Raw genomic sequence first — 12,554 nt, forward strand, 5'->3', positions numbered from 1 at the left:
TTTTCCAAAATGTTTTTATTGAATTGTTGCTAGTTTCAGGCCTGAGTGCTCCAAATTTTACACGGCCACAGTGATAGGAGTTTCGACGTATTTTGTAAATACATGAATGCTCTCTGGCTCAACAACCTAAATAAGTCAACTGTTGCTACTCAAATGGCCCAACATGTAAACACAGAGATAAGCATTGAAGAAAACTTATAGATATTACATTTTACCAAAAAAGGAATACAGATGAATTTATTAGAGGAATTAGAAATGCACAACTGCATTCACAACAAACCTGACTGCATACTGAATGATCAACCAGAATTTAAAAAACAAGTGTACCTCCAAAATTTCATAAAACTTCTATAGTTTGAAATAATTATTAATTTGACTGAGAGAAAATTCTACATTGGCTATTGTCGGCATCTTTCAAACCTAAATAATTAAATGTATACCTCTATAAAATTATCTGTACTATGAAGAAATATCTTTCCAATAACTACGTAAATGTGCCATATTTGTACGCGTTTCACATTCTTTGGCACATCAAACCAGCAGCTGAAACAAATGTATCCGCCATTTTGTATTTGGTTCAGTCCAGTGATCAGCATGAATCATGCAAAAAAATGAAACCTCTGTCATGTAATAAGTAAAGGACGGCTTTTTCATGAAGTGAGTACGATGTCTAGAACATATGTAAGTGTAAAACTGTGGAATCACAAAACTTTGTTCTATTTTAGGATGTAAAAGTAAACCTTTTGTAAACCACATAATCACAAAAACTTCATTATACTTTAGCACACAAATGTAAAACTTGCAAAGAAGTTAATGCTATTATCTGACAAAAGGCTCAGGCCTAAAAGTAGTAATGGTGCAAGAAAAGCATATTAAAAAAACTTGTGGCTTGTTGCAGTATTTCCTAAAATATAAATTATACGGTTTTATTTTCACAATCTGTAATGCGACTGATATCCAAACACCAAGACTGGAATTCAATTTGGCAGGTTTTTAAAAATAGCATTTTTCAGGAAACATTTAAGTAACAAAAATGCTATCCTTTAGGAACACATACAGGAGTTGAACAGAAATAGGGAACCCCTGAAAGAAATCCTCACTTGAACATAAATGTACATGCTAACCAAGCCTTCAGGTTGCACTGTTATATTTCACAGTTAATGGCACCTGTGCAATGTCCTTAATACATTGCACAAATCAGTCGTGGTCAGAACAGTGTTCTGTGTAGGTTTTAGGGCACAATGTCAGAGCTAAGAACATTCAAATGTACATAAATTGATTGTGCTCATACATTGTGTGCTTCTGTAACAAGAGTGTCAAAAGAGTTTGTGCCATGTGGAATTTCATCAGAGATTTATACCGCATACAGAGATAGCTGAAAAACATCATCGGCTAAAACACAATGTGGACAAAGGCATGTGATTGTGATAAACGATCACTGAACAGTAGTCCGATGAAAAATAAAGAGGACGACAGCTGCAGAAGTCGCTACAGAAAGAATTGTTGCACTCACAAACTCCATTAGCACACAAGTAAAATGAAGGTAGCACCATACACACGCAACTTGCAGGTTGAGCTGGAATTCCAAAACCACTCTCCAGTGATGCAAATGCCCTTAACAGCAAAACACTGAGCCAAAACCACAAAAATCGGACTATGGAGCAATGGAAGAAAGTTATTTGATCATGTGAGCCTTGTTTCACAGTGCTTCCAACTTCTGGTGGAGTTTATGTTCCAAGAGTGAAACTGTTACCTGAACTTGCCACTATTTTGCAGGAAAAATGGTGTAAGATTCCATTGAATACCATACAGGACCCATATTTATCCATTCCGAGACAACTGGAAGGTGTTCTGAATACCAACAGGTTTTCTAAATCATGTTACGCATGGTAACAAGTTGTTTTTGGTGTTTTCATATTTTCTGTTGTTCTGTTATGATTTGAGCAGCCATCTCATGTTATTCCAGGGGCCCCACGACTACTCTGCACAGTCGTATTACTGTCATGTATTATGTGACCATTTTGGCTGACCAGTTCTATCACATGGCACAACGTTTGTTCTCCGATGGTAATGCTGTGTTCCAACACAACAGAGCCCTTGTTCACATAGCTTGTATTGTTGGGACTGGTTTTGTGAAGACAAGGATGAATTTCCCCATTGTTTAGGACAAGTTTTGTGAGCACAAGGATGAATTGTCCCATCTCCCTTGGCCACCACACTCACTAGACCTCAACATTATTGAGTGTTTGTGGTCTGCTATGGAGAGAAGAGGGTGTGATCCCTATCCCCCTCCTTCACTATTACCTGATCTTGCCACTATTTTGCAGGAAAAATGGTGTAAGATTTCCTTGGATACAATACAGGACCTGTATTTACCCATTACAAGACAACTGGAAGGTGTTCTGAATACCAACAGGTTTTCTAAATCATGTTAGGCATGGTAACGAGTTGTTTTTTGGTGTTTTCATATTTTTGTCCAAACCCTGTAAATGTAAATAATAATTGTGACATTAAATATTCCATCACTTGCCTTCAGAAAAATTCATACCTACTGATGTGCATAAAGATTTGTCTGGTAATCAACCTTATTAACAAATATAAAACCAGTATTAACAAATATACAAATCATAAAGATGAAACAACTAAAAGCTTACCTCGCACTCTGCTGTCACAATCATCTCTAGAGAAGTTATGAAATGTGTCATTTTCTTCAAAAACTTGTGTCAAGCTTTCAACCATTACACACAAAACTTGCCTGAAAAATAAACATTTAGCAGCATTATTCACTATTGCTCCTAGTGACAGAATTACCAAGTACAACAATGAAAATAATGAGATATAAATTAGAAATGTAATGAAAAATGTATGTTGAAAAACCTCTATAAATGGAAGTACACTAGTCGTATTAGAATCAAAATGCATCCTTATCTATGCTCTCTTGTTATTTAAGAAGTAATTTGAAGTATGTGAAACAGTCATGAGAAATGAAGTAGTAGGATTCTCAATCCCCAAACATTTGGATAGCCACTGCCTTGGGGTGTTTGTCTATTATGAAGACTGGCCGATTACTGTGAAAGTACTTTCTAATCTCATGTTCCTCTTGGACAAATTGGAACCGCTGGAAGAGGTACAATGTGGAGCCTACATGTGATGAAGGATAACAACACATAAGACTGCCGAGGCTTCAATGGCCCTGGACATAAATAGGAATACCCACAATGAACACTGTTTCAAAAATATCACCTTGCACAACAACAGCTAGGATAGACAAATGTTTACCATATAGGTTAAGGACGATCCAAAACACATACTGATCAGCAGCAGATATTGCTGGAAATAAGTGAGACTGATAACAACCCTTCTTAGGGTTGGAACTAAAAGAAAATACTGTGTGAAAAGGATGCAAAGGATACAGCACAGATCAGACAAAATAAACAGGACATACAAGAAATAAAAATCAACCACAATGTGGAAGAAATGAATTAAAAACTCCAAAATAATTTAAAGCTACTTATACATATTCACTGATCAACAGTTCAGGTTTAGAATAAAAATGAATGCAAAAACTAAGTGTGTGTGGGAATCAGTCCTACCACATTTAAATTAATGAAGGCCTTTGTTACAGAGCAAGATGGTGAGTGGTCAAGGCAGTGAATTCTTATTTAAAGCAAGTTATGTTAACAGGCCTTCAGCTATCTTGATCCGTATTTTCCATGATTTTTGTAAATCACTTCTGACAAATATAAGGATGAGTCCTATAACAAAGCCGATATCCAATAGTCTGAACTAGTACTACATATCAAACAATTTTTTCCAACAAAGTGGTAAAACAGCAATCTTCCTCCTTTTATGGGCCTTATTGTTGCAAAGCCACACTTAAAAACTCCAGAAAAAAGGAACTATTTCCAAATTTTAGCTTCATGTTTGGTTTTGTTTTTAAATCTCTCTTCGCCTATTCATTATTTACATCTAGACTGTTACTGTTTCTCTCACAATACAAATGCATGTAAAATCCAGCAGCAACTACAAAAGTGGTAACTAAAGTTACTTTCATTTTTCTTCTGTGCATCAAGATATGTAATTAACATATATGAAATTCATAAAACATGGACAGGAGTATGCTGCATTCAATGAGATCTGTTACATCTATTACCTTGCACGCTGCCTAGTAGTTTCTCGTGAGGGTGCAGCAGGAACCTGATCTCGACTTGCAGCTGTTCTTGGTAAATGTACAATACGCTGATACAGCCTCTCTGTTTCACATAGCTCAGTCTGCAATGCGGAACTAAAACATGGACAGCATAACTTATTCAAGGCAGGAGAGAATACATTAAAAGATAGCAAAATATTTAGATTAAAAATGTGTATTTTTATGTACAAAATATTATCACCTTCCAGTTTGTTTCATGGCAAAACTTTTAGTTTACATTCAAATGCTACTCTAGAGAATACACAACGAAGAGACAGTCTTCAATATGCACACTTACACCACACCTAAAATGGACAGTGGAGTGGAATGTTTTATTGCACAATTTAAATACAGCAACCTATACTATATTAGTGATTCAAGCAAACTGTGTTCATTAATTTTCATTTCCCAGCACTAGTGAAGCAGGAGGTGTCTTTATGTTTACAGATTTCTATTACTGTTGATGAAACCATCTGCAGAATATGGCATTCACTGAACTCCAAACTGTAATTAAGTGGGGATGGAGGAGAGAAAGAGAGGGAGTGATGGGTGTGGTGCAACCCCCACGTCTTCAAACATGCAGCATGACTCTTGATCGCATGTTGTTCTTCATTAGCCTTTATCTGTTGCACCACCACCACCACCACCACCACCACCACCACCAATACGATCACACGCTGCTTAAAACTAATTGCTTTTTGACATTTGTAATGTGGCAGACACTTATCCCATGTCAGGTATTAGGCATGTCATTGTTAAACCTGATCATGAGGACTAAGCTGCCAACAAAGGCAGAGCATGTTTCTGTCCACAGCAGCCATTGTCAGTTAAACTGGTTACTGGAAGTACCAGGTAAAGGATTGCATGTGTGCACTACAGTAATTTAACACTGCAAATGAATTGACACTCTACTATGGTGTGGTGTATTAGAAAATAGCAGACAATTTGTGACGTTGAGAGTTGCAATTGAAGGAGCAAAGTTCCAAGCCATAAAGTGTCAACCAACAAATCATTTTAATCAGGCTATACTACTGGTTTTCTGTAACAACTGTTCTGCTTAGTTTTCAGTTTAATCCTCAATAATGGTTCCTAATTGTTTCTGAATCACAAAATAATGCCTTAACAGTTGATTATGGGCCTGTTACAGCTCCTAAGCATGGACATTTTAATATAGAACAAAAGCCAGTGATTTTTTCACAAATAAAAAGTTATAGCATGTAGAACCTTACATGAGCCTCTCTGCTGCAACACTTGCTGCCTGCCCAGTGTAAGGTATTCCTTCATCTTCTGCATTTCTCTCTGGAAAAAAGAACAAAAACCATGCCATTACTCTTTTAAAAACATCACAGAAGAATGTATGCAATTTATTCTGTCTGCAAGCTCTAATTACATTACCAATATTGTGCTGCTGAAATACACTCCTGGAAATTGAAATAAGAACACCGTGAATTCATTGTCCCAGGAAGGGGAAACTTTATTGACACATTCCTGGGGTCAGATACATCACATGATCACACTGACAGAACCACAGGCACATAGACACAGGCAACAGAGCATGCACAATGTCGGCACTAGTACAGTGTATATCCACCTTTCGCAGCAATGCAGGCTGCTATTCTCCCATGGAGACGATCGTAGAGATGCTGGATGTAGTCCTGTGGAACGGCTTGCCATGCCATTTCCACCTGGCGCCTCAGTTGGACCATCGTTCGTGCTGGACGTGCAGACCGCGTGAGACGACGCTTCATCCAGTCCCAAACATGCTCAATGGGGGACAGATCCGGAGATCTTGCTGGCCAGGGTAGTTGACTTACACCTTCTAGAGCACGTTGGGTGGCACGGGATACATGTGGACGTGCATTGTCCTGTTGGAACAGCAAGTTACCTTGCCGGTCTAGGAATGGTAGAACGATGGGTTCGATGAGGCTTTGGATGTACCGTGCACTATTCAGTGTCCCCTCGACGATCACCAGTGGTGTACGGCCAGTGTAGGAGATCGCTCCCCACACCATGATGCCGGGTGTTGGCCCTGTGTGCCTCGGTCGTATGTAGTCCTGATTGTGGCGCTCACCTGCACGGCGCCAAACACGCATACGACCATCATTGGCACCAAGGCAGAAGCGACTCTCATCGCTGAAGACGACACGTCTCCATTCGTCCCTCCATTCACGCCTGTCGCGATACCACTGGAGGCGGGCTGCACGATGTTGGGGCGTGAGCGGAAGACGGCCTAACGGTGTGCGGGACCGTAGCCCAGCTTCATGGAGACGGTTGCGAATGGTCCTCGCCGATACCCCAGGAGCAACAGTGTCCCTAATTTGCTGGGAAGTGGCGGTGCGGTCCCCTACGGCACTGCGTAGGATCCTACGGTCTTGGCGTGCATCCGTGCGTCACTGCGGTCCGGTCCCAGGTCGACGGGCACGTGCACCTTCCGCCGACCACTGGCGACAACATCGATGTACTGTGGAGACCTCACGCCCCACGTGTTGAGCAATTCAGCGGTACGTCCACCCGGCCTCCCGCATGCCCACTATACGCCCTCGCTCAAAGTCCGTCAACTGCACATACGGTTCACGTCCACGCTGTCGCGGCATGCTACCAGTGTTAAAGACTGCGATGGAGCTCCGTATGCCACGGCAAACTGGCTGACACTGACGGCGGCGGTGCACAAATGCTGCGCAGCTAGCGCCATTCGACGGCCAACACCGCGGTTCCTGGTGTGTCCGCTGTGCCGTGCGTGTGATCATTGCTTGTACAGCCCTCTCGCAGTGTCCAGAGCAAGTATGGTGGGTCTGACACACCGGTGTCAATGTGTTCTTTTTTCCATTTCCAGGAGTGTATTTAAACAGCCTGCACCAGCACACACATGCACAAATGAGGGGTTGATGTGAGGACAGGAGGGAGAAATGGAGCGAGATGGAGGGCAGAGGGCAGATTGAGGACAAGTACTAGAAAAGGCTGAGGTCATGGGGCTGCAGGAATGGGTGATGATGTATTATAGGGAGATTTTCTACCTGTGCAACTCAGTGAAGCTGGTGTTAGGTGAGAATCAAACTTGCACAAGTGAAGTGGCCACTAAATTCAATTACATTACATTACAGAGAGTGCTCCATCATTAGATGTTCTAGTTGGATTATGGCCAGAGTTTTGAGGTGGTCATTCATCCAGGCAGATAACTAATTCACATTTATAGCAATATACAATCCCACGCAGTACTTTTAATGAAAGTGTTATATAAGAGGCCACTTTCACATGTAATCCTGCCTTTGATGGGGATAGAAAATACCAGTGACACAAATGGTGGTAGGATGCATGGGGCAAATCTCGCACCTAAGTCTTCCATGGGATATGGTCTATTAGGCAACATCAGAAGGACCATAATGTTACAGAAGACACTATGTAAGTTGGATGGGCAGCACAATACTACTTTGGAAGGGTTGGAAAGATTGTATGGTAAAGAATTCTCATTTCAGAGCATGACAATACACAGTTAAATCCCGGTAAAAACTTACCATTTAACTGGTCCAGCCTGGGTGATGCTGAAAGGTGGCATAATTTTGTGGCTATGTCAGCAGAATTTGAGGAGTTTTAAATGAGAGCTGAGACAGTGCACAAGAGGTCTGTTTCTCAACAAGATTGGGAGAATAGTTTCATTCTGAGCATAACTCTGTAAGATTTTCAAAATACAGCGAGCAACCACTAGGAATGAGGCATTTGTGCATGGCCAGTTTGAATCTGATGTGGTTTTGCTGGTGATTGCAGACTTCTGAACAGAGTAGCAAATGAAGACAGTGTCCACAGTATTCTCTGCCTAGTCAACCATCAATGCAACAATCATTATTCCAAAATTCCTGTAGGGAATAATAATAAATAAACTAAAGGCAACCACTCAACTTATGTGATGGCACAAAAAAACACTCAAGAGAAAACAGTATTCATGCTAGCTTTCATGCTCCTACTCTTTTTCTAGTAAAAGCACACACATTCTCACACATAACCACACAGACACCCAAACATACGGCCACGGCAAGACTGACTGTTGATTACTGAGAGCAATTGCTTCAAGTAGATGGAGGTGGTGAGTGGGTCGGGAAGGACGCACAAGGCAAGAAAGGGTGGCAGCAGGATCTTATATGCTTGACCCTTTAAAGTCCTTTCAACTTGTTGTGCAGTCATCTGTCAAAAAGATCTGCCCCACATTACCCCACTGCACCCTTCTCACTTTAGTTCTTCCTTCCATCCCAGCTCTCTTCCGCCATCTACTCGAAGGCAATTGCCCTCAATAATCGATAAAAAGTCAGTCCCACTGTGGGTGAGTGCATTTGGGTGTCTGCGTGATTGTGTGCATGAAAAATTGTACCTTTGCTAGGGAAACAGCAAAACCACCTCAAAACCTAGTGTGAATGTTTTCTGTTGTATATTTCTAAGTGGCACACATCAGTCAGCTATAGGTGACTGGTTGCTTTTCCTTTATTTTATGTATTGTTGCCGCTAGAAATTTCCACTGTTACTACACCAAAATTCCTTTTGTGTAAGAATATGAAGACTGTTGTTTACAACAGCAGTAAAGGCATGTGTAGCACTTCAAATATCTCCAAGGAACCAAACAGGTCCTAAATTTAATGTGAACAAAATGTTATCAATGAGGAGAAAATCAACATCACGTTAAGTGGCTAAACAGGAGGTGAAGTGAATGCGGGAGTAGTAGTTTAGGCTCTGGTGAAATGAAGATTATGTCCTTGGCCTAGATTATAAAGATGTCAACTGTGGGTGAGTTTATGGATCTTGGGAAACAAAAAAAATTGAGTCTTCAGGGAGTGATAAGAATCAAGAGGAAGACAGATTCTGAAGTGATATTTTTTGACGAGCCTAGATCTATGAGGTGGAACTGAAGTCATGCTGAAATTCTAGGATGGGGTAACTGCAGCAGGTCTTGTCAAAAGATATGACCAAATCTACCATGTAATCATAGCAGAACATACCAACAAAGGCAGATGATGATTAGGTCTCTAACAAGTTTTAGGTAGTGAATAATGGTTCACTTTATTGTTGTGAGGTTGTTCTCATTGCAGAGAGTTCTATAACGACAGATAAAATCTGTAGTGGTGATTCAGTCGGAGTGGGGAGGAATCACAGTTGGATGAAGGTACGAAACTTAATTAGGCAGGATCTGGCCTGATAGGTGAGTGACAAGGTGTTTCCCTTGCAGCAATCAGTTTAAGAAAAACAGACTTTTAACAAGTCTGATATGATCGAATCTGGGTGTGGTGTTAGAGGTGAGGTCTATTGTGATGAGTGAAATGCATGTAGGACTAAAGGCTTCGGAGGTTACACGGATGACTGTGTTGCAACCTTGGGTTTCCAGCTGTGTTAGGCAGTGGAAGTGAGCCTGTGATGCGGCAGATATACGAGGGGCACCCAATGATGTGTTTCCCTATTTTATAATAATAATAATAATGTTCCATACAATTTATCAAGCTGAAATAATTTTACTGACATTATACACGGCTTCTGTTACTTTTCTACACAGTCGCCACATTTTTCCAAGCATTTTTGGTACCATCTCAAGTTTTTCCAAACCAGTGTTGTACCAGTCACGCCCTGTGCTTGTAACCAGCTGCCCAACACTGAAGTGCTGACCTCCAAGGTGACCTTTGAGTTATGAGAATACACAAGACCACATGAATACCGAGTATGCGGTAACACTTCCCAGTTGAATCTCTCCAGCTATGCCTGAGGCAGGCTAAATGAGGCTGACATTGTGAGACAAGCTCCAGGACATTTACCTTTGATGGCAGCTTGTAGGTTCTTCAAAACATTACAGTGCTCCCTGCATTCATTTTGGCGTGTTGTGAGAAAGGTAGTGAACAAGTAAACCACCCCCATCCCCCCCCCCCCCCCCCCAATTCATAAAAGATGGTTACCATAATTTTCTCTGCCGAATGTGTGATCCTTGCCTTTTCTGGGGCACTTTCACCATGTTCCTTTCAAATCATGTTCTGACATTCTGACTCAGGGGTCTGATGATGGACCCAGGTCTCATCCTCATACAACATTCCCCGCAGACATAAGTTAATGATGGATTGTTGTTTTGCTGCGAAAAAAATAAATGACACAGCACAGTTCACAAGCGGGCCACTTTTAGTGCTAATTCCATATTGAATGGCAGCATACTGGCAAGGTAGTGTGGTGTTCATCATAAGCCAGTGTGAGTACTGTCAACATATACCAGTCAACCTCTTCAGCCCTAATATCATGGTTACAGTTTATTTTGTAGAGAAATAAAATATGTAAACTTACTGGGCGTCCTTCCTAGATGGCTAGATGGTCAGCAGTGCTCGGTTAGGAGGCTATGAGATGTTGATGAGGAAGATTGATAAAGGCTGTGATGGCTATGATGCAAAATGATATTATTAAGCAGGAGATTGAGATATATAAGTTAGACAGATTTCTGAGGTGGTATGAATACTGGCCTGGTTGTTGAAGGGTGAAGAAATCTATCTATGAGATGGGATGCAGGAATCGCAATTGCAGAGTACGAGTACATTATGGAGGTAACAGAGGTAGTTTCTAGGCATCTGTGACATTGAGATGAGGCTCTGCTAGGACTAGGTCACCAAAAGTTAACAAATGATGAAACCAGAAATGTGCAGGTGGTTGTATAAAGACGAGTTGCAGACAGAAGCGGGAATTTTGATTGCAAGGTCACAGTGAGGAGGAAATGGGAACGAGAGAAATCACATTGATTAGGCAGCAACATCTGAACACTATGTGGGGCTAGTTTTCAATAGTGATAGGGAAATTGATCTATACTGGCAAAAGTAGCTAGACCAAAGATAACAGTACACCACAGAGCACAGAAAAGAGGATGCAAAGAAGTCAAGGACTAAGATGTAATAAAATACACAAAGGCATGAAAAAATGAACCAAAAACTAAAAAGCAATTGGAAAATAAAATAGATATGGAAAAAGAGAATGGAGGCACAAAATAAAGTAATAATAACAAGATGTGACAGATGTGAAATTAAAATTTACTGTCAAATACACAACGGTCATAAAGTCTCGATCCACTTCTATAAAATAATGGTTGCATTTATATAATACACATGAATTTCAACAAGGCCTTCATCGATCCACTTCTATAAAATAATGGTTGCATTTATATAATACACATGAATTTCAACAAGGCCTCCATCCATTTTGGAGCATCATTTGCATCACTGAAGATAATCCTTGAATACATTCTGAAACCTATCTTGTGAAATGGCTGAGGCACATCTCAGGTTTGAGTTCTTAGATCCTCAACATCCCACACATTTGTTTCATACACCTTAGCAAAGAAATTCAAGCATATAGAATCCAGTGAATGAAATGGTCACATTGCCTCTGAACCTCTGGCTATCCATCTGTTGGAAATTTATTAATTTCGTTAAATTTTCCGCAGATGTGGAATGTGGCTTAATCAGTTAACAAAATGTGATGCACGAGGTGTTTGTTAACAATGTGCAGGTTCTATTGAACAGTAAAATGCAGCTTGGCGAGCTGTGTGGTCTAATTTGTGAAGCATTTGAATCTGATATGCTTTTTTATTTAGTGTAAAGTGTTAAATTTTCAAAATCGTTCATTTTTGCACATCTTACTCATTGCTTAAATGAATAGTTGATGCATTTGGAATTGTTTTGATTGCTTCTCTGATTCATCAAACAGTCTCTCATGGTACAAAAGGTCTCCCAGAGTATAGCTCATCATACTAATTTTCAGTCCTTTGGAACTTACTGAAAAGCAGCCAGCACCTCCAGATAAGATAAATGGTGGAACGGTTTATTTACAACAACCACACTCTCTTTTATTGTAAGACCTTTTCTTAATTATCCTGGGAAAAAAAACACAGGCCCAAATTATCAGAGAAAAATATTATAATTCTGTATTACATAAATATATGCTTTACCTCTTATACATGGATCGAAGCTTTATGTCTGTCCTGAATGTTGGCCATTATGATTGGGGATTACTGCGACAGTTCAGCTTGAGGAGGCAGCAGGTTGGTATATGTAGAAAACAATATGTATGAAGCATATACAGGTACATATGTTGACAGCTGGATGTGGGAAAACACATTAAAATACAAGTAAACAGAAAGATGTATTGTAGAGGAAAAAATTACACTGCAGAGGGAAATTGTTAAATGGAAAAAATTTGCAGAATTTGTCTGGGAAGGTGGGAAGATGTCCTGTGAAAAAAGCAGGTAAGACCATTTCTGTACAGTGGTAAGAAGTCATGACACAGCACAACTTGTGAATTTGGAAAGGATATACCTGAACAAGTAGTCCCTCCAACGAGAAATGAATATGGAATATACATAAAC

The 12,554-nt window shown here is 40.3% G+C and overlaps 1 protein-coding gene across 1 annotated transcript in view; it reads right to left on the bottom strand.

Moving 5' to 3' along the window:
* The window catches only part of LOC124774996, a 338,749-nt gene that overhangs the window by 78,575 nt on the left and 247,620 nt on the right, over positions 1 to 12,554 (bottom strand). The window contains exons 16-18 of the mRNA XM_047249749.1: positions 5,419 to 5,488; positions 4,154 to 4,285; positions 2,655 to 2,755 (exon numbers count right to left, since the gene is read on the bottom strand). Coding sequence (XP_047105705.1) covers positions 2,655 to 2,755; positions 4,154 to 4,285; positions 5,419 to 5,488 — 303 coding nt within the window. The remainder of the gene's footprint in view (positions 1 to 2,654; positions 2,756 to 4,153; positions 4,286 to 5,418; positions 5,489 to 12,554) is intronic.

The sequence above is a fragment of the Schistocerca piceifrons genome, chromosome 2, assembly GCF_021461385.2.
Source record: "Schistocerca piceifrons isolate TAMUIC-IGC-003096 chromosome 2, iqSchPice1.1, whole genome shotgun sequence".
Taxonomy (NCBI): domain Eukaryota; kingdom Metazoa; phylum Arthropoda; class Insecta; order Orthoptera; family Acrididae; genus Schistocerca; species Schistocerca piceifrons.